The sequence below is a fragment of the Neophocaena asiaeorientalis genome, unplaced genomic scaffold, assembly GCF_003031525.2.
Source record: "Neophocaena asiaeorientalis asiaeorientalis breed wild unplaced genomic scaffold, Neophocaena_asiaeorientalis_V1.1 scaffold65, whole genome shotgun sequence".
NCBI classification, from domain to species: Eukaryota; Metazoa; Chordata; class Mammalia; order Artiodactyla; family Phocoenidae; genus Neophocaena; species Neophocaena asiaeorientalis.
In genome coordinates, this window is record NW_020173215.1 from 18,296,891 (window position 1) to 18,297,662 (window position 772).

Consider the following 772-nt stretch of genomic DNA (forward strand, 5'->3'; position numbering starts at 1 on the left):
CTGGAAGGACTTGAGAGACTCGAAGGCCTTCATCAGCTTTTCCAGGGTCGCCATGGCGGCCTCCCGCCCCGCGGGAACAGCCCCCGGAACCCTCGGACCTGCTCGCGGGTCCGCTCACCAGCGCGGCAATGAATGAGGCTCGGGGGCACGGGCAGGAGCGGAACCGAAGCGCTCGGCCATCTTGGGTCCGTCCCGGCAGCCCCCGCGGCCCTGCGTCCCGCGACGCTCCGTCGTGGGGCGGGGCCAGGTTGGCGAGATTGACAGCCAGAGGCGGCGGCCTCCGCCATTGGCCGGGCGCGGCGCCAGCCAGTCTCCCGCGCCCGCCGTCTCGCCTTCTAGGACCGCCGCGACCACGGAGACCCCAGCGCTCCTCCAGGGCGCGGACTAGGGGCGCGGCGAGGAGGGGCGGGGCGGTCGTGAGCGTCATGCTCCCTCGGGAAGAAGCCCCTAGTCGAGGAGACCCCGGCCGACGCCCGGCGGGTGGCAGGGAGGGCCGGCCGTGGACTCGGAGCCGGAGACCCGGCGGGGGTGCTTGCTCACCCAGCGGCCCGGCGGAGGGAGGGCTCACGGGACAGCTTTGCAGAGGAGGAAGGGGGAAGTGGGTCGCCCCTCGCGGAGCCAGAGGACCCTCAAGACGGGAGCCCAGGTGTGGCCCCCAGAGAGGAGCGGAGCCCTGGAGAGCCAGTCTGCAGCCCGAGGAGGAGCTGAGGAACTTGGCGGAGGGCCTGGGGCAGGGACGGGTGGTGAAAACCTGCCTGGTCGGTGCCTGCTG

At 72.9% G+C, this 772-nt stretch overlaps 1 protein-coding gene across 1 annotated transcript in view; it reads right to left on the minus strand.

Annotated features, from left to right (window-relative positions):
• HTT (huntingtin) overlaps positions 1-427 on the minus strand; it is a 135,895-nt gene extending 135,468 nt beyond the window's left edge. The window contains exon 1 of the mRNA XM_024745086.1: positions 119-427. Within this exon, the coding sequence (XP_024600854.1) occupies positions 119-427 (309 nt within the window). The remainder of the gene's footprint in view (positions 1-118) is intronic.
• Positions 428-772: the final 345 nt, after the last annotated feature.